The sequence below is a fragment of the Humulus lupulus genome, chromosome X, assembly GCF_963169125.1.
Source record: "Humulus lupulus chromosome X, drHumLupu1.1, whole genome shotgun sequence".
In the NCBI taxonomy this organism is placed as follows: domain Eukaryota; kingdom Viridiplantae; phylum Streptophyta; class Magnoliopsida; order Rosales; family Cannabaceae; genus Humulus; species Humulus lupulus.
The window spans coordinates 127693605-127720326 of NC_084802.1; the positions used below are offsets into that span (position 1 = coordinate 127693605).

Sequence of the window (26722 nt, forward strand, 5' to 3'; positions counted from 1 at the left end):
AGATCTTTATTTGATGAAATTCAAAAGCAGACAAATTAATACAGATAGAAAATCATGGTTACAGGCAACACTTTTCCTATACTACTGGTAGTAAGGTCTTAGGTGTTCGCCGTTCCATGCTCGTGGTACCAGGCTCCCATCCAATCTTGATAGCTTGTAAACACCGGGCCGGATGACTGACTCTATCTGCTATGGCCCTTCCCAATTCGGCCCGAGCACACCAGCTGTCGGATCTCGTGTTGCTAAAAATACGTGTCTCAACACCAGATCTCCCATTCCGAACCTTCGATCTCGAACCCTCTTGTTGAAATACCTGGTAGCTCGTTGCTAGTAGGCAACGTTTCTCAGCTGAGTTTCTTCTCTCTTTTCTTCAATCAAGTCTAAGGTTTCCTCGAGCTGAGTGTGGTTTGAATTTTGGTCGTAAATCTGAGTTCAGATTGTTGGGATTTCGACCTCAATAGGCAACATTGCCTCGCAATCGTACGCTAAAGAGAACGGGGTATGCCCCGTTGATGTTCGAGCTGTGGTTCTATATCCCCATAAGACTTGGGGAAATTCTTCGGGCCATCGTCCCTTCGCCTCCTCCAACTTTTTCTTTAGAGAACTCTTGAGAGTTTTGTTCACAGCCTCGACCTGGCCATTCGCTTGAGGATGAGCTAGTGACGAGAAACTCTTTATTATGCCGTTCTTTTCACAAAAGTTGGTGAACAAGTCGCAATCGAACTGGGTTCCGTTGTCGGATACAATCTTCCTCGGCACCCCATATCGGCATACGATGTTTTTTACCACGAAATCAAGGATCTTTTTTGAAGTTATTGTTGCCAATGGTTCAGCCTCCGTCCACTTCGTGAAGTAATCCACGACGACTACATCATATTTTACTTCACCTATGCCAGTGGGGAGGGAGCCTATGAGGTCGATTCCCCATACCGCGAAAGGCCATGGGGAAGTCAACATGGTCAGCTCGGATGGTGGATCTCGGGGAATCGTGGCGAATCTCTGGCATTTGTCGCATTTCTTCACGTATTCGAAGGAATCCGTTTTAATAGTAGGCCAGAAATATCCTTGGCATATGATCTTCTTGGATAGGCTATGCCCCCCGGTGTGATCTCCGTAGAACCCTTCATGAATTTCTTCAATGATCTTCTTAGCTTCGGGTGGAGTTACGCACCAAAGTAATGGCATGGAATATCCCCTTCTGTATAGCTTTCCGTCCAAAATGGTGTAACGGGGAAGTTGATACATTAACTTTCGAGCCTGGTTCTGATCTTTTGGAAGGACTCCGTTTTCGAGATATTCAACTATTGGGGTCATCCAGGTAGACTATGTTTCGATCATACACACATCTTCCTCCTCTAGCTCGTTAATGCTAGGTACCGATAGGTGTTCTATGGGAACAACGTTCAGTTCTTCATTTTCGGTGGAGGTGGCGAGCCGAGCTAAGGCATCTGCATTTGAGTTCCGTTCTCGGGGAACCTCTTCGATTGTATAGAATTCGAAACACTCCAATGCGGATTTTGCCTTCTCCAAATAAGCTGCCATTCTTGTGCCACGAGCCTGGTATTCTCCTAGGATTTGGTTAACCACAAGCTGGGAGTCGCTGTGGCAATGTATTGCTTTAGCTTTGAGCTCCTTGGCTATGCGAAGCCCCACCAGTAAAGCCTCGTATTCGGCTTCATTATTTGACGCCTTGAAGTTGAATCTCAAGATAGAATGAAATTTGCTTCCTGCGGGGGTAATCAAAATGATCCTTGCCCCCGATCCATTTTCATTGGATGAGCCATCGACGTATAGTTTCCACAACTCGTGGGCCGGGGTTATGACTTCGTCGTTGGTCATACTAGTACATTCCACTATAAAGTCCGCCAACGCCTGTGCCCTAATGGTCGTCCTCGGGTGGTAGGTGATCTCGAACTGTCCGAGCTCAACAGCCCATTTAAGAAGTCGACCTGAAGCTTCTGGTTTAGACAAGACTTGCCTAAGTGGTTGATCAGTCAGCACATGGATGGGATGCGCCTGAAAGTAGGGGCGGAGTTTACGAGACGAATGAATTAGACTAAGCGCCAGCTTCTCCATCAGGGGGTATCTGACTCTGCCCCCAATAATCTTTTATTGATGTAGTAAACGGGTCTTTGTATCTTATCTTCTTCTCGAACGAGTACTGCGCTTATTGCATGTTCGGTGGTGGAAAGGTATAGGTACAGTATTTCTCCCGTTTCAGGTTTTGATAAGATGGGGGGTTCGGTGAGGTGCTTTTTAAGTTCCTGGAATGCCAGCTCGCACTCCTCTGTCCATTCAAATTTCTTTCCTCCCCTCGAAAGGTTGAAAAACGGGAGACAACGGTCCGTAGATTTTGAAATAAACCTACTTAGGGCCGCCATCCTGCCGGTCAAACTTTGGACATCCTTGTGTCTTCGAGGTGAGGGCATGTCAATCAGGGCCTTGATCTTGTCAGGGTTAGCTTCTATTCCACGAGTGTTTACGATAAAGCCCAAGAATTTTCCTGATGATACCCCGAAAGTGCACTTCTGAGGATTCAGTTTCATGTTATACTTTCGGAGCACGCCAAAGCACTCTTCGAGGTCGTCAACATGGTTATCGTTAAGTTGAGACTTGACAAGCATGTCGTCAACATAAACCTCCATGTTGTTGCTTATCTGTTCTGAAAACATCATGTTCACGAGCCGCTGGTATGTGGCCCCTGCATTTTTGAGCCCGAATGGCATGACATTGTAACAGTATAGACCCTTATCAATTATGAAGCTCGTATGTTCTTGGTCGGGGGCATGCATGGGAATCTGGTTATATCCAGAATAGGCATCCATGAAGGACATCAGGCCATGCCCCGCCGTGGCATCCACGAGCTGGTCAATCCTTGGTAACGAAAAACAGTCTTTCGGGCAAGCTTTGTTGAGGTCTGAATAGTCAATACAGGTCCACCACGTCCCATTGGGTTTTGGGACCAACACCAGATTGGCTACCCAGTCAGGGTAAAAGGCATCCCTAATGAATCGGTTTGCCTTCAACCTGTCAACCTCCTCCTTTAGTGCCTTCTTTCTGTCTTCGTCCAGCAGGTCTTCGCTTTTGTTGTTTCGGAGGAAAGCTTTTGTCTATATTCAGTGTGTGGCTTGCTATATTCGGACTTATTCCCACCATGTCTGAGTGCGACCACGCGAAGACATCTTGGTTCTTCTTCAAAAAGCAAATTAGTTGCTATTTTGTCTCATCTTGGAGGTGTTTTCCAACCTTCACCTTTTTCGAGGGATCGGCTTCCTCGAGCTGGATTTCTTCGAGCTCCTCTAAGGGTTCGAGGTCAGCTTTCTCCTCAACCCTTGGATCGATCTCTTCATCAATTTCTAAGACCGTTCCGTCTTTACTTTGAACAATGACGAGTGTTTGTGCGCTCGTCTGTTTCTTTCCTCTCAGGGAAATGCTATAGCATTCCCTCCCAGCCAATTGATCTCCCCTTAATGTTCCGACGCCGCTAGGGGTCGGGAACTTAAGGGACAGATGCCTTACTGATGATACTGCCCCCAGCCGGACCAGGGCGGGTCTCCCGAGCAGCACATTGTAGGCTGATGGTAGATCTACTACCACGAACTCCATCATCTTGGTTGCCGAGACTGGGTAGTCTCCCAAGGTTACAGGGAGCTCGATGGATCCCATGCAGGCGGTCCCTTCTCCTGAAAAACCGTATAAAGTAGTTGCACATGCTTTCAGGTCGCGAAGGGAGAGTCCCATCTTCTCAAGGGTTGGTTTATAGAGAATGTTGACTGAGCTCCCATTGTCTACGAGAACTCGGTGAACCCTTTTATTGGCCAGCTGGAGAGTGATGACCAGCGGATCATGGTGAGGAAACTGGACATGGGACGTGTCTTCCTCAGTGAAGGTTATTGGTTGTGTTTCAATCCTCTGGCTTTTTGGAGCCCTAGGTTCGGGTTCATAGGGGGACCCATCCCCAGTTTTCAGCTCGTTCACGTATCTCTTTTGGGCATTCCTGCCCATTCCTGCGGGATGAGGCCCTCCCGAGATGGTTATTACATCCTCTCCATCTATTGGCGAGGGCCTTTCTTCTTCCCGAGCTCGAGAATTATTGTTTTGTGCGGGTGGAGGCGCGACTACTTTCTGGCTCGCGGCCGCCTGACTAGTACTCTAGTTCTTGACATATTGTCTGAAGTAGCCTCTCGAGATCAATCCTTCGATCTCGTCTTTCAGCTGTCGACATTCATCGGTAGTATGTCCGGTGTCTCTATGAAATCGACAATACTTACTGGAGTCCCTCTTGGACTTTTGATTTCTCATCGGGTCCGGACGCCTAAAGGGGACCTGGTTTTCATTGGCCAGGTATATGTTCTCCCGAGACTCGTTGAGCTCAGTGTACACTCTGTACACAGAGAAATATCTCTCCCCTTTCTTTTTCTTTCCTCCCTCGGCTTCAGGGTTACTCCCTTCGTTCTTTTTCCTCTTGGAGGGGTTTTCCACAACGGGCTTTGTAGCTGCTGGATCCGCCGAGGTTGAGGCAGAGTTAACGTTTATCGTTGTAGTTTCGGGCTGGGAAGTCACATTAAGTGTCGACCTTGCTTCCTCTACATTGACAAACCTCTGCGCCCGTCTGTTAAACTCGATTATGGACCTCACCGGTTTTCTTTGCATGTCGTCCCAGAGGGCACTCCCTAGCATTAATCCAGCTTGGACAGCCATTAGGTGTCCACTGTCATCTACGTTCCGAGCTCGGGCGACTTCCAAATTAAACCTTATTAGGTAACTTTTTAACGTTTCGCCCGGTTGTTGCCGAACGTTAGTTAGGGTTGATGCCTCTGGTCTAACTCCCATCATGGCTCTGAACTGCTTCTTAAAGTCTTTAGACAGCTGCTCCCAAGAAGTTATTGAGTGTCTCTTATATTTTTCGAACCAACTTTTGGCTGGTCCCGTCAACGATGCTAGAAACAACATGCATCTGAGCTCGTAACCCACGTTACTGGCTCTCATTATGGTGTTGAACGTACTCAGATGACTATACGGGTCGGTCTTTCCTTCAAACGTTGGGACGTGGGGGATCCGAAACCCTTGGGGAAATGGAGTGTTGGAAATATGGGGAGCAAATGGTTCGAGCTCCTCGTCAGAGTCTTCATATCGATCGTGCTCTTGCTCGTTTTTCAAAAGCCTAAAGGCCTTTTCAAGCTGATCAATTCTTTCTTGGATTGGGTCCGTGAGAGGTACTGTCTGGAATCGGTTATCATCGATCACAATTCTAGGATCGCGCCTCCATAAGGGATCTTTACGCCTATTCAAGCGATCCCGCAGGTCCGGATTTATCGGGTCAACATTACCCCGACTCTGATTCAGGTGTTCTCGCAGGTCGGGGCAATTTTTGTGGCTTCCAGTATTCTTACGACCTCGGTCATGCATGCTGACCGACCTGGTATCTCCAGAGTCATCACTGGTAAAACTTGTAGCATAGTTATTTCGAGATGGATTTCTTCCATGCCGCCTCGTCTCCGCCGTGCGAGACCGGGATGTTTGACTTCTTTCTGATGGGGCACCTCTCCGCTCCTGGAAATCTTCCCCGTTTCCTTGTCTCCCTCCTGCACGCCTTTCGCCCTGATCTCGAACTGGTTGAGCATTCCTGCGAGTGGGCGAAGGATATCTTATTGGTGATGGAGGGAACCGTATGGGTGACGGTGGCTGCCATCCATTTCGCGGCCTAGACGGTCCGGAGTTTGCCCGAGATGGGTTGGTTGCATTTGGTGCACTCCCAGGGATTTGAGTCCGACCCTCTGCAAGGGCTCGGTTGTTCTCAGTTCCCGCAGGTACTTCCATAGGTGGATTAACCGGGGCCCTAGCCCGAGTACTTCTCTGGGGCCTAGGGGGAGCGGATGGTTCTACTGGTGCTAGAGGTTGAGCCGGCCTTCTCGTGGCAGCATCTTTCCGTGGGCGCCCACGGGGTCTACGGGGAGGAACGTGTACGTCCCTTGGAGGAGGGGCTTGGTTTTCATGCGAAGGCGGGGGCTGAGCCACTTGCGCCTCTGCGGCTATCCTTGCTAACTCCTCATTCCGTTTGTTGGCCTTTGCCAGCTGCTGTTTCAGTTGTCAGTTCTCAAGTTCCACAATGGGAACATACCGCTCAGGATTGTAATACATATCCTCATCCCTTGGTGGAGCAGGTGGTCCCCGAGAATCGGAAGATCCACTTCTCTCTTCGACATCTGGGTTTTCCATTGGTTGTTTCCCAGGACGTCTTGGGTAATTCTCTTCAGGAGCGTTCTGATTATTAGTGGCCATGACTTACTCAGGGATGAATGCTTAAGGCTCTCAATGAAAGCACCAAACTGTTGACGCTGTTTTTCGTCAACAGTGAAAGAAGAGCACGTAAACAATAATCAGTAATGGCCAATAAAAATATGATAATACAAACACGATTTTTTACGTGGTTCAGCAGTTAAATCTGCCTAGTCCACGAGTCTTTGTTATTAAACTCAAGATGATCTCTGAAAATTCTTCAAGGATGAATTCTTCAGAGTTTTCTCTCAAGATCACAAAAATTCGGTCCTTTACTATGGTGCGTGACCTCTCTATTTATAGAGAAGATTTCATAATACTATCCCACATATTTCGGGTAGTTACTCTTTATATGCAAATAAATTAAATGGCATTAAATGCCTGCAATCCGATATAAAAGGAAACGTCCCCTGAAGACCAGGGGGCGTATAACTGATCAAATAATATCCCTTGATTGTAGGGGATTTACAGTAATAAATGTAGACCGCGTCTTGTTATTGGTGATTTATTAGGATATTCAAAGTTATTATCCTATATCACCAAGGCCCTATTCCCCCAGGTTTCCTATTGACTTTCGAACTATAACATCTCCCGAGGCCACATGACTTCGAGCTCGTACGCGCGTCAGGCTCGGAGCCCCTAATCCGAGGTCATCCCAGAGAACAGATGCACCTCGGGGCCTACCCTTCGAGCTCGTGAGGATTTCGAGGCTACCATCTTCGAAGTCGTCTCTGCTTCGCAGGCTCGTTGTTTAGATTTCGAACATATTCCAGACTTTACGAGTTCATTCAATATGAATCCAGCTTTCGAGGTCACAATCCTCATGGCTCGAAATCTGGGTATAACAATTATATATATGTAGTTTAAATTATATGTTTGTAAGAATAAGTAAAAATTGAAGAAAAAATATTAACTATTCTTTAAAAGGCAAAAAATATTAATTATATTTTCAGTTATTATATATATATGTGTTAAAATGATTAGAAAAATATATGTTATATTTATATATATTCGGAGAAGAAATAATTAAAAACAATAAAAAGTATATTTAAAAAAAGCATTACGATTACAAATATAGATGCATAATAAAACAAAAAAAAAGGTTGAGGTATAAGAAAAAATATATAGAATAGTACAAAACAAAAAACTATGAAACTACCAAAACAACCTTAGCTAATTTAAAAATTCTATTACTACATCAAAATTGATAAAGTAAAAAGTCAAATAAATTGGGAATAAAAGATGAACCAAACCTACACTTATAATATATAGTATAGATATCTATATCTATATCTATACGTTAGTAAAAGAGCGCTTCGTCAATCTTTTTTGCTAGTTCTATCCGCATGTTATTTCGTATTTACTTTTTATATGATAACAAAAAATGTATACTTTTTGAGTTCAATAAGTCTATTTAGGTAATTTTATTGTTTTTTGTTTTTGACGGTTGTGGTTTTTTTTTGCAAACTTTTTGCTCGACCTTTTCTTAGCTCATCCTCTTTCTTTCTCTCTCTCTCCCCATGCTCTCTATCTCCTCCCTATCTCACCTCATTACGCGGTGGACTGGGTACCAACTTCTTCTATTTTGGGAGGCAATTTCAGAGGATGTATGTAGCCTCTTCACACGACTTGCGTTGGCCTCATGAGATGGGTGGCGTCTTCACCTTGTTCCTTCTATTACCATCATTCATGGCAGGCCGACTACTATTGCTGGAAGAAGCCATTGATGTGTGCTACAACTTAATTGAAGGTTGGGTATTCGTGAATTTTCATAAAATAAAACCTTTTACTATTCTTTTGGGTTTATCATCTGCATTTACACTCAATAAATAAATGTTTCATATATGTTTTTTAAGAAGCCCTTAAAGTCTGTTGTGTGTATTTGCCCTTTATTTGAATATTTTTCTTTTATTTTTGTGGAAATGTGGCTTTCAAGGGAGTATAACCAGGGAGTAACAGAGATGTACCCTACAATCTACCCTATACATTCATTTAATTGTATATGCATTCATGAATCCAATGTCGAATTGAATGCATATGTATATGTATTGATGAGGCATTGAAGTTTTTTAAAGTGATGAGGTTTATGAAGATGAAAGATTTAAGGATCTCAGTGTACAAGGTAGCTTGTAAGAAATTAAATATGCAAAAAATACAATATTTCTTAAGCCAATGTGGTGTTTAAATAAATGTGTGTGTTATAGTGTGAATATTAGTTGTGTAATAGTGTGCATGTTAGTTGTTTATTAGTTGACAATTAGGATTAATTCGTTGATTTAGTTTCCTAGAATAATTTCTAACAGAAGTTATATTTTCATTACAAAATACAATTCTCTTCACATCTCCTTACATGGTATCAGAGGCAGGTTATGGGGTTGAGATTCGAAATTTGAAATCAGGATTCATCATAAATTGGGGTATGTAATTAGGGTTTAATTTTCTTTCATTTTTACGGTTCCTATTTCAGAAATTCTATTTGGAGTGTTCTTTTGTTTTCACCGTTGGCACAGAAGGACTGCCCAACCGCCGATCAACCAAACCCCGCCGTCCGATGTCTAGAAACGCCGCAAGTGGAGCCCACTGCCTGGTCCCCCATGCGAAGGCGCATGCATGCGCGTGCGCCGTTCTACCACTACAAGAAAAAGACCCTACATTGACGATATCTACAGCGACGACTACAAAGTCGTCATTGTATGCTGTCGAAAATCACGAGAAATAATTTTTTTCATTTATTGAAATTATTAGGCTACAGTGACAACATGACCTCGCTATAGGGTCATCAACAATGCCAAAGAAAACCCTCCAAATTCCTGCTGCCCTACAGCGACGACATGTTGTCGCTATAGAGTGCTCGTGGTGTGAAAAGGTAGGAAAAATTCACCCCTATAGCAACGATTAGTCTTCGTTATAGATTAAGTGGAAAGTAACCGCCAAAAGGCGGTTACCAATTTCCATGACCCCATGTCGTCGCTATAGAGACCCATTAAAAGAAAGTTTCAGTTAAAAATGTACTCTATAGCGACGACATGGCGTCGCTATAGGGGTCCAAAAAAACGGGGGAAAGTGGACTACCAAAAATTTCGGTCACATTTTCGTAGTTTATAACTACGACATGTCGCACAGTAGGGTCTTACCATTTTGAGTGAAACGGTGCGTTGAACCTCTACGATGATATGTTATTACCTATAGCGACGACATGTCGTCGCTATAGGTTTCGGCTATATAACCCCCAAGCAGAGGCTTTCTTCTTCATTTTTGCTGCAATTTTCCAAAACAGAGAAACTTTTCTCTGGTTTTCTTCGTCGCGCAGCGCCGCCCAGCGCCGCCTAGAGCCATTTTTGGCCCCCTTTTGTTAAGGTTAGTATTATTAAACCTTAATGCTTTAGTTTTTTCTTTTAAATTTAGTTTTTTTTTTATTTTTTTGTGTATTTTTTATGAGTTTGTTAAATTTTCTATTGCTTTTTTTTTGTTTTCAGATTGTATTGGAGCATCTAGAGCATCTCAAGCTTTTGGGTATTGTTTTTAATTTTAAATATTTGTTTTGTTTTGTGAGCAATAGTGTGTAGATAATTTTTAAATTAAATTAAATTCTAGTAGTTTTTAAAATAAATTTGTATGTTTTGTTAATTCTATTGTGAATTTGATATTAATTTTATTTTATGAAATAGGTATGTTAAAATATTTTTTTGTTTTGAATTGTATATATATGTTAGGTTAGATAAAATTAGTGTTTTGAATTATATATATATGTTAGGTTAAAAAATATGTTTTGAATTTATATGTTTTTGTTGTTTAATTGTGAAGTAAAGATTGTATTAAATTTATGTATGTCTGGAACTGATTTATATGTATTTATGCAGATTTTAAATTTCAAGTAAGCTAGATTACAACTGTTATGCTGCCAAAATTTCTATAGAATTTTTAATCGTACAAAGTATTTTTAAAATTACTGTTATTAGAATTTATATGATTATAAATTTTAAATCAATTAATTAAAAAATTATAAAGTGTAAATCAAAATAATAATATTAAATAGAAAATTATAAAATATAATTAAAAATAAAAAGCACAAATTTTAACAAAGTAATTTTAAAATTAGTGTTATTATAATTTTTATGATTGTAAATTTAAATCAATTAATTAAAAAATTATAAACTGTAAATCAAAATAATAATATTAAATAGAAAATTAAAAATATATAATTAAAAATAAAAAGTACAAATTTTAACAATGTAATTTTAAAATCAGTGTTATTAGAATTTTTATGATTGTAAATTTTAAATCAATTAATTAACATGATACAGTCCATGATGGCAAGCTTTCAACCACAACAACCACAACAGCCACAACCACAGCAACCACAAGCACCACAGCCACCACCACAGCCACCACAACAGCCCGACGATAATGACTTTGGAATTAATTTTGATGACGTTTAGTTTTATTAAATTACTATTTTTAAATTATTAATATTTTTTGTTGTTTGCTTTTTATTTTGAAGACAATACTACTTATGTTTTGTTATCTTATATTTTGGAGACTATGGATATTGTTAAATTGATTTTATTTATTTAATTAATATTTAATATTTTATTAAATAAATTTTAATCAATATAATTAATTAAATATATTTAAAAAAAATTGTATACCTACAGCAACGACATGTCGTCGCCGTAGGGTGCACGCTGAACACGAAAATCTGAGTTTTCGTGATACTATAGTGACGCCATGTCGTCGCTGAAGGCATATAAACCCATGCACTCTTCAGCGACGGCATGTCGTCACTGTATATGGAGCGGTCGATGTCGTTGCTGTAGAAGTTTTTTGAAATTCAAATTTTCAAATTTTGCACCACCAACAGCGATCACATGTCGTCGCAATATCTAGTCCAACCGAAAAAAAGGATTTCCTACTGCGACCGACATGTCGTCGCTGTAGCAAAACATTACTGCGACGACTGTGTTTTTCCGTCGCCGTAGATTGCTACACATACGGACCTACAGCAATGTCATTGTGGCGGCGACTACTTGATCTTTTGTCGTCGCTATAGAGTCTTTTTCTTGTAGTGCCATGCTTTCGACTCCGGTTGGTCACCACATCTTTCTCGGCACTTTTCCGCCCAGTTTGTGTTCTTCTCCAGTCATTTTCATCTTTGTTTTTGTTTAGATCTTGTGTTTAGGAGGTTCCTTTCCTTTGCGTTGTTTACTTGTTTTCTCCATATTTGCTTTTGAGGTTATGGCTGAGACAAAATCAGTGGTATCTGATGTGGTTCCTGTGATGTCTAAAATAACGGACCATAAACTGAATAATTCGAATTATTTGGACATGAGTAAGACTATTCGGCTTTATTTACGAAGTATCAACAAAGATCACCATTTGACTGATGATCCTCCTAAATACAAAGGTGATTTGAGACAGGCATGGCTCGGGGAGGATGCTCGCTTGTTCCTTCAGATTCAAAATTCCATTTATAGTGAGGTAATTGGCTTGATCAATCATTGTGAGTTTGTTAAAGAACTAATGGATTATTTGGAATTTTTGTATTCGGGAAAAGGAAATCTCTCTCGTATGTATGAGGTTTGCAAAGCATTTTACCGTGTGGAAAAACAAGATCAATCACTTATAAACTACTTTATGGCATTTAAAAGACGTATGGAGAGCTTAATGTGTTGCTGCCATTTAGTAGTGACGTGAAGGTTCAACAAAAGCAACGAGAGCAAATGGCTATTCTGAGCTCTCTATCTGGGCTCTCCTCTAAGTTTGATTCTGCTAAGGCACAAGTTCTTTCTGGGTATGATATATCCTCTTTACAAGATGTCTTTAGACATGTCCTCCACACGGAAATAACACCACCTGTTTCGCTTAATGGTGCCTTTGTAATTCACATTAATAATTATGTACCTGGGAGATCCTCTAATCCAAGTGGAAACAAAGGAGGTAGTTCACAAGGATTTGACACTCAATCGTTGGATTCTAGAGGCATTATTTGCAACTATTGTAAAAAATCGAGCCACACCAAGTTTGAGTGTAGAAAGTTACAGTTTAAAAACCAGCATAAACACTCAGCTAATGTTGCATTTAATAGTGATACCTCTGACAAATCAATTCTTATCTCTGCTGATGAGTTTGCCCAGTTCTCCAAGTATCAGGAATCACTTAAGTCTTCATCTCCTTCTATCACATCTATTGCTGAATCAGGTAAAACTAATGTGTGGCTTCTTTCCTCATCCTCAAAATAGGTCATTGATTCTGGTGCCACATATCATATGACAGGTAATTCTAGTCTCTTTACTTCATTTTAGTCTTCTGCTTCTACTTCTACAGTTACTTTAGCCGATGGGTCACCATCGTGTGTTCGTGGGTCTGGCAGCATCACTCCTACCCCTTTGCTTTCTTTGTCTTTTGTCTTACATTTACCTAATTTATCCTTCAATTTGCTCTCTGTCAGTCAACTCACTCATAATTTCAATTGTTGTGTCTTAATTGGTAAAGGTCATGAATCTGGAGGCCTCTACGCTCTTGATACATCGCCACTCGACTCTATTGCTTGCTCAAGTGTTCCTTCTCCCTTCGAGGCTCGTTGTTAGTTGGGTCATCCATCTGTCCCTTTACTAAAGAAGCTTTGTCCTCAATATAGTACGGTGTCTTCCTTAAATTTTGAGTCGTGCCAGTTTGCAAAACATCATTGTCTTAGTTCGAGTCTTAGAGTCAATAAACGTGCTAGTGTTCCTTTTAAATTAGTTCATTCTGATGTTTGGGGTCCTTCTCCTATTTTTTCTAAACCTGGATTTAGGTATTTTGTTACATTTGTAGATGATTATTCTCATGTAACTTGGTTATTTTTAATGAAAAGTCATTCAGAGCTATTTTCCCTGTTTTGTGTTGAAATTAAAACTTAATTTAATGTTTCAATTCATACTTTTCAAAGTGATAACGCCAAAGAATATACATCTGCTTTATTTCAATCTTATATGACTTAGAATGTCATACTTCATGAAACTTCTTGTGTTGATACCCCATCCCAAAATGTTGTGGCAGAACGTAAAAACAGACACCCTCTTGAAACTGCATGAGCTCTCTTATTTCAAATGCATGTTCCTAAATCGTTTTGGGCTGATGCAGTTTCCACAGCGTGTTTTCTCATTAATCGAATGTCGTCCTCTGTTCTTCAAGGTGAGATATCTTACAAAATTCTTTTTCCACAAAAGTCTTTGTTTCCTGTTGACCCTAAGATATTTGGTAGCACTTGTTTTGTTCGGGATGTTCGTCTGCATGTCACTAAATTAGATCCCAAGTCTTTGAAATGTATTTTCCTTGGTTATTCCCATATTCAGAAAGGCTACCAGTGTTATTGTCCAAGTATTAAAAAATATTTGGTCTCCATTGATGTCACTTTCCTCGAAGATACACCTTATTTCCCTTCTCTGCCTGTTCCCACTTGTCAGGGGGAGGACGATGATTTGTTGGTCTATTCTATCACATCTTCTTCTCCTGACTCAGATCTATCACCAATCTCGCAACCTGTTCTTGTGAAGCCTCCTATTCTTCACGTTTACTCCAGGAGACAACCTCTTGATTCATGTCCTGCACTTGCTCCTTCGTCATCAGATTCGAACCCGAGCGATGATCTTCCAATTGCATTACACAAAGGTAAACTTCAGTGTACTTATCCCATTTCTTCTTTTGTTTCTTATAATAACTTTTCATCTTCCTATTTCTATTCATAACACTGTTCGTGAAGCCATATCTCATCCTGGTTGGCATACTGCAATGATAGAGGAGATGAATGCTTTATATGATAATAGTACTTGGGACTTGGTCGATTTACCTTCAGGGAAATGGGCTATCGGTTGCAAATGTTTCTTCATAGTTAAGGTCAATTCGGATAGGTCAGTTGCTCGATTGAAAGCTCGTCTTGTCGCCAAGGGCTATGCTCAAACTTATGGAGTAGATTATTCTGAAACTTTCTCTCCTGTTGCAAAGTTGACATCTGTTCAGTTGTTTATTTCCATGGCAGCTACTCATCATTGGCCTTTACATCAGCTTGATATCAAGAATTCTTTTCTTCATGGGGATCTTCAGGAGGAGGTGTATATGGAGCAACCTCTTGGGTTTGTTGCTCAGGGGGAGTCACAGCAAGTTTGTCATCTTCGAAAATCTTTATATGGTTTGAAACAAAGTCCTCGTGCTTGGTTTGGAAAGTTTAGTCAGACTATTGAGAAATTTGGTATGATGAAAAGCAAGTCTGATCATTCGGTGTTCTACAAACGATCAAAAGTTGGCATCATTTTGTTAGTTGTATATGTGGATGGCATTGTTATTACCAGAAATGATACTAGAGGAATCTCTTCTCTTAAATCATTCATTCATACTCAATTTCACACGAAAGATTTGGGGGTGCTAAAGTATTTCTTATGAGTTGAGGTCACTCAAAGTAAACATGTTATCTTTCTATCTCAAAGAAAGTATGTCCTTGACTTATTGACTGAAACAAGAAAATTAGGGGCAAAACCCTGTAGTGCTCCAAAGACTCCAAATCTGCACCTTACAGGAGATGGGGAACCATTTGAAAATCCTGAAAAGTATCGAAGGTTGGTTGGGAAGTTGAATTATCTTACTGTAGCACACCAAATTTTTTTTTTAGTTATTAAATTTTGTGCTTTAATTTATTTAATTGTTAAGTGTTGTGAATTATTTTATTTATTTGTCTGTATAAATTAATTTTTAGAATTGTTTGGTAGAATTTTTGTGAATTTAATTGTTAATTGTTGTTTATTTATTTATTTTAAAAATATGAAATATTGAGTTTTGGTTGAATGCACTAAGGTGCATCGTAGGTAGTGATTCACCCATTGAGTGTGTGCATGTGCCTGGTTGAATGGTGCACATGTGTAGAATTTTCGACACACTTTGTAGTTTCATTTTATTAGATTTATTTATTAAATTAATTAAAAAAAATAAAAGAAAGAAAAGGAAAGGGGCTTGGACGTGTGAGCATAGTGGGAAAGGGGAATTTCTTTTCCTATTTTATTTGGGTGAATTGTGGTTAAAAATGGAAGATATGTTGTCATCCTTATTCCATACCAATTCAAATAAAATCAATTAAATAAAAATTAAAAGAAAATAATCAACAAGGGGAAACTTACAAATTATTGTCCTTAGGCTATTATGGGTAGATAGAATAATGAGGGAAGGAAAGAAGTGAAGAGCATTTTTGCTCATTTGGACCGTCAGCCTAGAGGGAAGGAGAGCGAGAGAGAGGCGAGTTCTAGAGAGAGAAGGAGAGAAAGTGAAGAAGAAGGAGAAAAAGAAGAAGAACAAGAAGAAGGGATCAATTCTAAGGTATGCCTCTTCATGATTATGTTTGTAATTTCTCTTCTCTTGATTCTTGTATTCTTGACTAGAGTTTTGTTTGTGTTGTTGGTTTTCTCCTTCCCCTCTTGTGGGTTTTCGAAAAATCCTAGGCTTGAACAAGGGGTGATATAGTTTGAGTATTGGTCACTTTGGGTGTTCTTAATTTTACAATCAAGAGAGGTAATTGATCTTTAGTCCTAATTTTTTTTTTTTATGTTTTCTTGGGTATTCATGGTGTTTTGGGTTGTGGTCGATATAGGTTGATGATGGGGGATGTTGTCTTGTTGGTAGATGGATTTGATAATGTTATTGTATCCTTGTTGATCTTGTAGGTTTGTTTGGTGGTTAAATGTTTATGTTGTATGGTTTGTATGATTATTATTAATTGTTAAACAAAGATCATGTGTAAAAGGGTCCGTAAGGGTTTTAAATTGTGATCTACAAAAAAATGATGATGAATATTTTTTTTCTTAAAATAACATGAAAAGATTTGATTATTTTGGGCTATGGGGATTTCGGCCTAAAGGTAATGTTCAAAGCATGATAGAAATATGTCAAGTGATATATTCAAGACAACGTTAAAGATGATTATTTTGTTTATGACTTGTGAGTATGTATTAAAGTGGTTTGATGAATTATTGTATGCTAATGGTAACATTAAAATAATTAAAAGAGGTGTAGAAACATGTTAGGGTTTGTGTTTAAAAGTCGTTAATTAAATATGTATGAATTTTGTGAAGTATGATGAAAAGAATGAATTTCACGACTTATTGTACTTGCTGATTGTGTAAAAATGATGTTGTATATGATAAGAATAATGTTTTGAGTGCTTTATTAAAATTTTCAAGTGCTATGATGTCTTAAGAAATTAAATGGAAAATCTTAAGATGCCTTGAAATGATATTTTTGCTCAAATAATTACCTACAGATTTTTTTTTTATATTTTTGAGAAAAATGTGAGTTTTTAAAAATAAAAATGGTGATTTTAAGGATATATTTAGTTGCTGGAATTTTAGTAAAAATGTGAAGTTGTATTTTTAAATAAAAGGAATTTGATGTGTATGTTGAGATAAATTAATACCCTAAACTATGAAAATATTAAAAGTAATATTTTTAATATAACTATGAGTGTTCATTTTAATAGTTATGATTTTTTTTTATTTTAATTAAGAAAAATGTTGAATTTAATTTACTTGTGATTTTTAAAATAAATTAAATAGTGGCTGAAAGTTTATTAATATTTTAAAAACAAATATTTAATTAATTCTATTTAAAAATTACGTCTTAAAAATAATACAAGTAAAATATATGTTTTTCCACACCTGGAAATATTATTTTCTCACATCAAGTTTATAATTTTGATAATTAGAATAAAATTATTATTTTCTAAGGAAACATGATAATTAAAATACTTTCAAGCCTTTATTATTTCTATGTAATTTAAAAATAATAAATGGATTTATTATATTTTTAAATGGCTAAATAAATTATTTTTGTGAAATAAAAGTAATGTCTTAAGAGGTTTAACCAACTTAGAGAATTTTAAAGAGATAAATAATGGTAATAAAAGCATGTTACTAATTCATTATTTTTTTTAAAACGATAGAAATAAGCGCGTAGAAATTATTTTTTTTAGCGTTGCTTTTTAACAACATTCCCACGTATGCATGTCACATGCAATTTCACTTTTACGTTAAAAAATGTGTCTAATATTCAACCATGCGATTTTTATTTAAAAACCATGCATGTAACATAGGTATAAGTTGCATTATTCTTTTGGTGATTTTATGTGTAATTGTCTGTTTTAAGAATGATGAGTAATTTTCACCATGGGTGCACACATGGGAAATATGAGTGGGCACAATAGAGTCTTATGTGATGCTAAATGATGTTATTTAGTTATGGTATAGGCTCGTTGTGAAGTTTGTCAGTTGTGCTTTGCTTGGACCTGAGGTAAGGAAGTTAGATAGAATTTTGTTTGTTTATGCTGTGAATGGTAAGGTTGGCTTGTATGAATAAGAATGTTATGAATGATGATACTTTTGCGATATGAATTATGAAATGATATATTGTGTTGATATGACCGGATTGTATGTCATTTGAATGTTGTATGTTATTAAATGGTTGTTAGCATGATGAACGCAACTCAACAAAAATGGGGTTACTAGGGATGTGAAGACGTAACCCGAGTTACTAAGGATAAGAAGACGTAACTCATAGGGTGGACGTGCCGAGGTTATTCAAGGACCAGAGATCCTGTTTACCTCAAGATGTGACATGGACAAGTTAGCAGGCCATGTTCACAAAGATATGATGTGATGTTATGTTATGATGACTATGTATATGATGTTGTGTTATGATGATTATGTTTATGTGCATGATGATAATGGTTACGATAATGATGCTTATGATGTATCACGATATATGAATATGAATATGTTTTGTTGTGTTTTACTTGTGTGATATTTGTACTTCCTTACTGGGTTTTTAGCTCACCCCCTTACTTTCCCTTCCAGGTAGCAAATAGGTTTTCTCTTTGGCACGCGTGGTGATGTGGGGAGTTCTATCGTCGGGGTGTGTATGGCGTGGGGGCATCCTATGGACGAGAAACGATCAATTAAACACCATTTTCTACAGAATAATGTTATGTTTATTTTTAACTTTCAGAACTTATAGGTGGGACTTGAACTTTAATTATTTTTAAAACGTTGCATGAAAACTATTATTTTTCTTTTAAACTATTGGGCCCAACTTGCATGTTTTAGCAAGGCCCCACTGAGACTTTTATAATAAGTGGCTTTTCTTTTGTAAACTTATGTGCACACAAATATTTTACAAAGTATTAGACTAGGGCGTTTTACACTTACTGTGACTCCTCCAGATATTGCCTACTCAATTAGTGTTGTTAGTCAATTTATGTCATCCCCAACAATTGATCATTGGGTAGTGTTAGCGCAGATTTTGTGTTACTTGAAAGGAGCAACAGGATGAGGTATTGTGTATGCGAATCATGGACACACTCATATTGAGTGTTTCTCAGATGCAGATTAGGCAAGTTCCAAAGTAGATAGAAGATCCACTTCAGGTTATTGTAATTTTGTTGGAGGGAATCTGGTCTCATGGAAGAGTAAAAAGCAAACCATTGTGTCACGATCTAGTGCAGAGTCAGAATATCGAGCTATGGCACAGTCTGTGTGTGAGATATTGTGGATATATCAACTATTGACTGAAGTAGGACTTAAAACTTCAGTACCTACAAAATTATGGTGTGATAACCAAGCTGCTCTTCATATTGCAACTAATCTTGTGTTTCATGAATGGACGAAGCACATTGAAATTGATTGTCATTTTGTTTGTAAGAAAATTCAACAAGGCTTGATTTCTACAAGATATGTGAAGACTGGAGAACAACTAGAGGACATTTTTACGAAAGCTTTAAATGGGGTTCGGGTTGACTATTTTTGTAACAAGCTGGGTATGATTAGCATTTATGCTCTAGCTTGAGGGGGAGTGTTATAGTGTGAATATTAGTTGTGTTATAGTGTGCATATTAGCTGATTATTAGTTGACAATTAGGATTAATTAGTTGATTTAGCTTCCTAGAATAACTTCTCTAGTTGTGAATAAATAGATGTTATATTTTCAATACAAAATACAATTCTCTTCACATCTCATTACAATGTGAGATAGAGATTCAAGTAGATAACTTTTCATGTTAGTCTTTGTAATAAATTATGTTGACACAGTTTTTTGTCAACTTAAATTTGAAGAGCACTAAATAATATTTTAGAAAAGAAGAAAAGAACAGTGAAATTTTTATGTGGTTCAACAGTTAAAATCTGCCTAATCCACGAGCCAATATTATTAATCTTAATACTCTCTCTAAGCTTCCTCAAAGCAATTCGACAGAGTATTCTCAGTACCAATTTTTTTCCTCTCTACAAATGAAAATTACCAGGTTATTTATAAGCCTGGTTGGGAGAATATCTTCCCCTAATTCAGGGAAGTTACAACCAATTATTCAGATCTGAAATAAGTGTAAATAAATACATTAAATAGATAATATCTCATGATAATTGGGATTTAATATCAGATAACAACAAAACTCTAAGGAATAAAGATCTCCTAATAGTTGTTGTGTGCAAAACACGTTGCTGACCTCGAATGCAAGGTTAGTGCACTTTCGAGATCGACCAATACTTCGAGCTCGTTATTCCAGTCAGCCTCTTCCCCAGTAAGGGTTTCATTGAGCTCAATCTTCGAAGACCAATATCTTCGAGCTTACAAATAAGGCTCAAATAACACCCATATGCATCGAGCCTTTTAAACTTGTCTTCGATCGCTAACAAGAACAAGTCAGGAATAATGCATATTTATACAAGTGTTCAACCACTTCTTGTTATCGCCTTTTTGGGTAACTGCCAAATTTTTCCCTGGAAATCCGGGATTCTTATAAGCTGGAAAATAACTATCCCACTCCCGCGTTGGTGCATGCTTGATGCCCTAACTTTACAATAGTTCGAGATAAGCATCTGATTCAATCTCGCCTTTTCCAGGCTCCAGGCTCGATTAGGGTAATCTCGTTATAGGCGATGGTGGAGGCCTTCCATTATTGGGCCTAGAAGGTCCAGAAATGGCCCAGACTGGTTCCGGGTTATTTCTGACAGATTCAGGGTTAGTGCTCCGAGCTGCTGGGGGAGCTCGATTATTCCCTATTCCTGTAGTTACCTCCACTGTCGGATTACCAACAATATTAGCTTGAGTATTCCTCCCAGGGAGATTGTCGCCAGTGTTTGCCCTGGGCCTTGACTGGGTTTGTTGGACCCCTTATTCGGCCCTCCTGGCATCCATGCTCCCGCTAGGATGCCCTCTAGGCCTTCGGGGTGGCCCTGCCTAGCCAATTCTTCATTGCTCCATGTGGCTTCTGCCAATTGTTGGCGCAGTTGGTGATTCTCTAGTTCCACAATCGGAATGTACCTCTTAGGATTATAATAGAGGCCCTCATCAGGCCTGGGAGCTAGCGGCCCCCTGGAGTCAAATGATGCACTCCCCTCATCTAGGCTGTGGTCTGTCATTGGTTGTTTTCCAGGCCTCTGGGGATAATTCTTGGTTTGGGTCAATGGTCGCCCATCAACTCCTGGGTTGTTCGCGGCGACCATTGATGCAATGTAGGAGGTTTCTGATTAAACAATACAAAGATTTTTTTAATGCTCTCAATGAAAGCACCGAACCGTTGACCTCATTTTTTGTCAACTTAAATTTGAAAAGCAATAAACAATATTTCAGAAAAGAAGAAAAGAACATTGGAACTTTTACGTGGTTCAGCAGATAAAATTTGTCTAGCCCACAAGTCAATATTATTGATCTTAATACTCTCTCAAAGCTTTCTCAGAGCAATTCGACAGAGTATTCTCAGTACCAATTTTTTTCCTCTCTACAAATGAAAATGACCAGGCTATCTATAAGCCTCGTTGGGAGAATATCTTCCCCTGATTCAGGGAAGTTACAACCAATTATTCAAATCTGAAATAAATGTAAATAAATACATAATATCCCATGATAATTGAGATTTAATATCAGATAACAACAAATCCCTAAGGAATAGTGATCTCCTAATAGATATTGTGTGCAAAACGTGTTGCTGACCTCGAATGCAAGGTTAACGCGCTTTCGATACTTCGAGATCGTTATTCTAGTCAGCCTCCTCCCCAGCTAGTGGTTTCATCGAGCTCAATCTTCGGAGACCAATATCTTGGATCTTACAACTAAGGCTCGAATAACACCCACATGCATCGGAGAAAATTCTTTCTTTCGAGCTTTAAGCTTAAGCTCGAGCCTTTTAAACTTGTGCTCGATTGCCAACAAGAACAAGTGAGGAATCATGCATATTTATACAAGTGTTCAGCAACTACTTGTTATTTTCGAGCCTACGCTTTACAAGACTACATTTCAAGACTCATTTATTCATCCTCGAAATTTGGGTGAAACAAATTATAATAATCATTTATCTTATTTCCTACAAAGTGTAACATGATATACTACTTAAACTTCTGCATTTTCTTTTCCTGCATTTTCGTTTCCAATTGATTATGGTATCAATTTCTAACAACAATATGCTCTTTCTTAGTAAAAAAAAAATCTTATGCTGTAACTAATATAATTAAGTTGATGATTTAGATCATTCTTATATACTTATAATGACATTACTTATGTGCAAGATACTGCCTATGTATAGTAATTGTTCCATGCTGGTGCCTTTTTTAATTGTTACACTAATTGTTAAAGAAATGACAAGTACCTGAAAAGATGCCTAACTAATTTTGAAATGATGTGAATAATTGTTATTCTTGGTGTTGTAAATTTATGGGAAGTATTTGTCTTCTTTATTTAATGCAACTGTTTCTGTGCATTTATTTTCAAGATCTACTACATTGTTATTAACAATTACCGATATTATGTTCTGTATGAGTAAACAGATTCAGGAGTTCAATGACCTGAATAGCGATTTCAAAATTTCCCTTCTAAGCACTAGAGCTGGTGGGTATCAACCTTACAGCTTCTGATACCTGTATTTTGTATGGCAGTGATTGGGTATTTTTTTTGGATCTCATGTAGTCATTGCCTTGCATCGCTTTTGGTATTTTGAGAGTTAGAATAATTACTTGCATACCTGCTTCTGCGTCCAAAACCCCCAAATGGATTTGCAGGTTATGGATAGATGCCATAGAATTGATCAGACCAACTCTGCTCATGCTCACAGGCTTCCAACAGCTCAATCAGTAGAGGTATGTTGGTGATGCAAATAGTGTCTGGAAGTTCTATTGACCATTTGACCTATAGTTATTTGTTTCAATATTGGAAAAAAAAAAAAATTTACTCCTTCAGAATAATTGTGTTTTGCAGGGTCGTATGATGAAAACAGCTTATAGCAAGTTGAAGCTTGAGCATTTGGTGATTGGGAAAGGGAAGTTTCAACTAGAAAAACTGGCGCCGAATAGTTCTGATGTTGGAGAGGTTTGCTTTATTGGTTTCCATTTTGATACATATATTTAAATTGGCTGGCCAGTTATTGCTTGGTCTCATCAACATAATTAGGAGATTTGGATGTATTTGTCCTTAAATCTGTTCAGATGTCATTCATGGCATTGATTGACTATCTTAATTTAATCTCCTCCTTTTTTGGTAAACAAATCATTTTAATTTTTTGCTTCAGCATGGGAGTAACTTACCATTGAGGAGGTCATTAATAATAAAGGTTAATATAGAGTAATAATTTGAATGGGTTCATAAGATCTGCTGTTTCAGGTTATAATAATAATAATAATAATATTTATTTGTCCCATATAAGGTATTATTTATTCAGCTCTTCATATAAACTGGAATATTATAATATATATTTTATGAACTAATAAACCATAATACATGAACGGCACGTACCTTGCACGTGGTGCACCCTACTGCTTTCACGACATGGGTTAGAGCTATAAAAACGGGCCGGGCTTTTGAGCACGGCACGAGCCCGGGAGGTACGAGCACGACACGGCACGAAAAAATATGGGCCTGGGCCAGGCACAACACGAATTGAAAATTGGCACGGCACGGCACAACATGGGCCTGAGCACGGCACGGCACGACAAGCCCGAAGGCACAACACGAAAGCACGAACAAACTAGCCCGAAAGCATGACACGATAAAAAACCTGATATTTTGACATTAATAATCATAATAAATTTTTATTTGTCAATTATTAATAAATTAAAATGATAATAGAAGTCTTATTTTTCTCAATGTTTATATTTTTATAATTATATTAATTTATTTTAAGATTTGTGAGTTAAATTTTTTGTATTTATTAGTAAGTATTAAAATTCTAATTATTATCTTTGATATAATTTTGTGTAAAATATTGTTAAAAATTATATAGAAATATATAAAATTATAAATTAAACAAAAAAATGTATTTAGTTTGGTGGTAAGTCCATTGATGGTTAAAGATGAGGTGGAGGGTTCAATTCTTCATCTTCATAATTTTTGGCAAAAATAAAGTGGGTCCAAATTTGGGCCCGAATATAGAAAGTGGTCCGGCCCGAATAAGAAAAGTGGGACGGCACGAGCACGGCACGACACGGGCCGGGCCCATGGGCCGTGCTGGGCCTACTCTTTCAAAAATGGGCTGGCTCGGCCTGACACGAATTGAATATGAGCCGGGCCGGCCCACATTTACAGCTCTAACATGGGTGGTGGCTTAATCAACTATGTTTTGCAACAAACTATTGTTATATAGACGTTCAGAGGAGTATTGTGTAGGTGATTAACCAAAAAATAAGTATGATTTACTCTTAATTTTGTTTTTATTTTACTTTTTGGGTTTTATTAGGATTATATTTAGGAAACATAATATTCAATATTATCGTATATAAGGTATTTGAGTAATATTAGGAAAGCTGAGTTATTAGATTCCTAATTGGTGTTTTATTAGCTGGTCTTGTGCGTGAGAATTCCTTGCTGTGCAAGGATTAGTGGTGCTTGTATAAATATCTTTTCATATCAATAATAAAGAAGTCGGTTTTTGGTGTGTAAATTGTCATGGTACCAGAGCTTCAAGGCTAAGAAATCTCAAACAGTAAACATGCCAGGAAATGAAACACCTCCAACAAAAATCGAACCCTCTTCCCAGTATTATATCGGACCACAAGATGGTCCAGGAGATTTTATAACTTCGACGTGTTGAAGAAAATTTAGAATAAATAATTCTAAATTTTATATCGCAAAGAAGAAATTCACACAGAAGTAGAAACACACCACAAAACTTTATTTAATTGAGACTACAACAAGATAATTCTCACTAATAAGACTACAACATATATATAAGACTAATTGTCTTATTTCATTTACTTTCTCGATATCAATTTAAGATGTAAAGAAATAGGTATTTATAATAACTCAAATGAAATACAAACTACATATCATAATTTAGTTAATTAATTATATCCATACATTATATATAAACTTAACTTATATATACTTAATATAGATTTAGTTTGTTTAGGAGTTAATATTGATTTTAACACTCCCCTTCAATGTTAGCTCTCATTCTTTGAACTATTCCAAGTTGATGGCAAAAGTTTTCAAACTTTCTGATAATCAAGCTTTTGTGAACAAGTCTGCAACTTGCTCATCTGTCTTCACTTGTTTCATTAAAATCTCGTCTTGTAGAAATTTCTCTCGAAGAAAATGATAATGCACTTCCATGTGTTTAGTCCTTGCATGAAAGACTGGATTTTCTGCCAGAGGAATTGCTGATTGATTGTCATAGTACAACGGCATCGCATAATCTATTGGTTGGTGCAAATCTTTCATTAGCTGTATCAACCAAGTACTCTCTTGAGCTGCCATTGCTTCTGTTCGGTATTCTGCTTCGGTTGTTGACAAAGACACTGTCGGTTGTCTCTTACTACACCAAGAAATCATTCCAGATCCAAGCATAAACATATACCCTGTAGTTGATCTACGAGTATCATGATCCCCTGCATAGTCATCGTCAAAATAACCAACTAGTTTGCAACTTTCACCCTTCTTGTACATAAGACCATAGTCTATTGTACATTTTATATATCTGAGTATCCGCCGAACTACTTCTAAACAAGACTTCTTTGGATTTTGCATGTATCGACTCATGACTCCAACTGAATAAGAGATATTAGGACGAGTTAAGCCCAAGTAGATTAGACTACCTAATATCTGCATATACATGGATGCATCCTCCAAATCTTTTCCTTCGTGCGCACACAATTTTCAATTTGGTTCCATCGGTGTTGAGATTGGTTTACAATCCAGCATCCCAAACCTGTCTAGCAGTTCTATCACATACTTTTGTTGACAAAGAAGCAACCCTTCTTTTGTACGATCGACCTCTAATCCCAAAAAGTATTTGAGCTCTCCAAGCTCTTTCATTTGGAAGCGGACTGATAAATTCTCTCTCGTTTGATGAATTTCTCCTTTGTTATCTCCAGTGATGATCAGATCATCTACGTATACCAACACCACTGCCAACTTTCCTTCTCTAGCTTTAACAAATAAGCTAGAGTCTGCATGTGCCATCATGTAACCACTGTGGCTTAAGAATTCAGCTATTTTACCATACCATGTTCGTGGTGCTTGCTTCAATCCATAAAGAGTTTTTCTCAGCTTGCAGACAAAGCTAGGATAAGCTTCACTTTCAAAACCTCTTGGTTGAATCATGTAAATCTCACGATCCAACTCTCCATGCAAGAATGCATTCTTCACATCCATCTGCCACAAGTTCCAATTTTTGTTGGCCCCAATTGCAAGTAGAACTCGTACAATTGTAAGTTTTGCCACTGGACTAAACGTTTCATCATAGTCTAGTCCATATTCTTGAGAGAAGCCTCGGGCTACAAGTCGAGCCTTATATCTCTCGATTGACCCATCTGGACGACGCTTTATTTTATAAACCCATTTACAAGATATGGGTTTTACATCTCTTAGTTTTGGCACTAGATCCCAAGTCTCGTTTTTCTCAAGTGCTTCAATCTCTTCTTTCATCGATGTCATCCACTCAACACTTTGTGATGCTTCTTCAAATGTCCCAGGCTCTTTTATAGATCATTCTTCAACTATGGCTGCATTGGCATATTTTGGATTTGGTTTTCTTTTTCTTGTTGACCTTCGAAGTTGAGATAGCGAGTTTGAATCTTCTATTTCACTAGGTCTACCTTCTTCTCTTGCTTGTTGATATATACCAGTTTGCCAAGGGTTCTGTGCCACTGTGCGATCAACTTCACTTCCATTTGAATCTTCTGATTCATCTGAACCTGGTTGAAGCTGAGCAATATGCTCCCCCATCTTCTTTTCTAACTTGTCTTCAAAATCTCTCGAGTCAGGTAACACCTTCTTCTCTGAGGACCACCAAGATGATGCTTCATCAAATACCACATTTCGTGAAGTGTAGCATTTATTACTTGTTGGATCACAACATTTCCATCCCTTTCTTTGGCTATCGTATCCCACAAAGATACATCTTATAGCTTTCTTGTCAAACTTATTTCGTAAATGGTCAGGACCAAAT

The 26722-nt window shown here is 38.0% G+C and overlaps 1 protein-coding gene and 1 long non-coding RNA gene across 2 annotated transcripts; one reads left to right on the plus strand and one right to left on the minus strand.

Moving 5' to 3' along the window:
* Positions 1-7737: 7737 nt before the first annotated feature.
* On the plus strand, positions 7738-9982 carry LOC133803668 (uncharacterized). Its single transcript, XR_009878087.1, has 3 exons — positions 7738-8029; positions 8747-9636; positions 9756-9982. It is a non-coding gene; the product is annotated as an uncharacterized LOC133803668 (long non-coding RNA).
* A 14795-nt stretch (positions 9983-24777) lies between these two features.
* LOC133806249 (secreted RxLR effector protein 161-like) lies at positions 24778-25386 on the minus strand. Its single transcript, XM_062244371.1, has one exon. It carries the CDS (start codon positions 25384-25386, stop codon positions 24778-24780), a length of 609 nt encoding a protein of 202 aa, XP_062100355.1.
* Between the last annotated feature and the right edge of the window lie 1336 nt (positions 25387-26722).

Coding starts and splice junctions, on each gene's coding strand:
- LOC133806249 (XM_062244371.1), bottom strand. CDS start 25,386: ATGTATATGCAGATATTAGGTAGTCTAATCTACTTGGGCTTAACTCGT.